General features: G+C 51.4%; 1 protein-coding gene across 1 annotated transcript; it reads right to left on the reverse strand.

Annotated features, from left to right (window-relative positions):
- Positions 1–7: 7 nt before the first annotated feature.
- On the reverse strand, positions 8–184 carry LOC106820629 (the record flags this gene model as incomplete). Its single annotated transcript, XM_014825134.1, has 2 exons — positions 8–79; positions 140–184. Coding segments are annotated over 2 exons (117 nt in total), but the record flags the coding sequence as incomplete, so codon positions are not given.
- Positions 185–311: the final 127 nt, after the last annotated feature.

The following is a 311-nucleotide window of genomic DNA, read 5'->3' on the forward strand; positions in this document are numbered from 1 at the left end:
GTGTAATAATCATAGGTGTAATAATCATAGGTGTAATAATCATAGGTGTAATAATCAGGGAAGGAGAGAGGGGGAAGTGAGAGAGAGTGGTGGGAAGGTGAGAGGGGGAAGTGAGAGAGAGAGTGGGGGAAGGAGAGAGGGGAAGTGAGAGAGAGAGTGGTGGGAAGGAGAGAGGGGAAATGAGAGAGAGTGGTGGGAAGGAGAGAGGAGGAAGTGAGAGAGAGTGGGGGAAGGAGAGAGGGGGAAGTGAGAGTAGAGGGGAAAGGAGAGTGGGGAAAGGAGAGAGGAGGAAGTGAGAGAGAGAGAGAGAG

The sequence above is a fragment of the Priapulus caudatus genome, unplaced genomic scaffold, assembly GCF_000485595.1.
Source record: "Priapulus caudatus unplaced genomic scaffold, Priapulus_caudatus-5.0.1 Scaffold38225, whole genome shotgun sequence".
Lineage (NCBI taxonomy): Eukaryota > Metazoa > Priapulida > Priapulimorpha > Priapulimorphida > Priapulidae > Priapulus > Priapulus caudatus.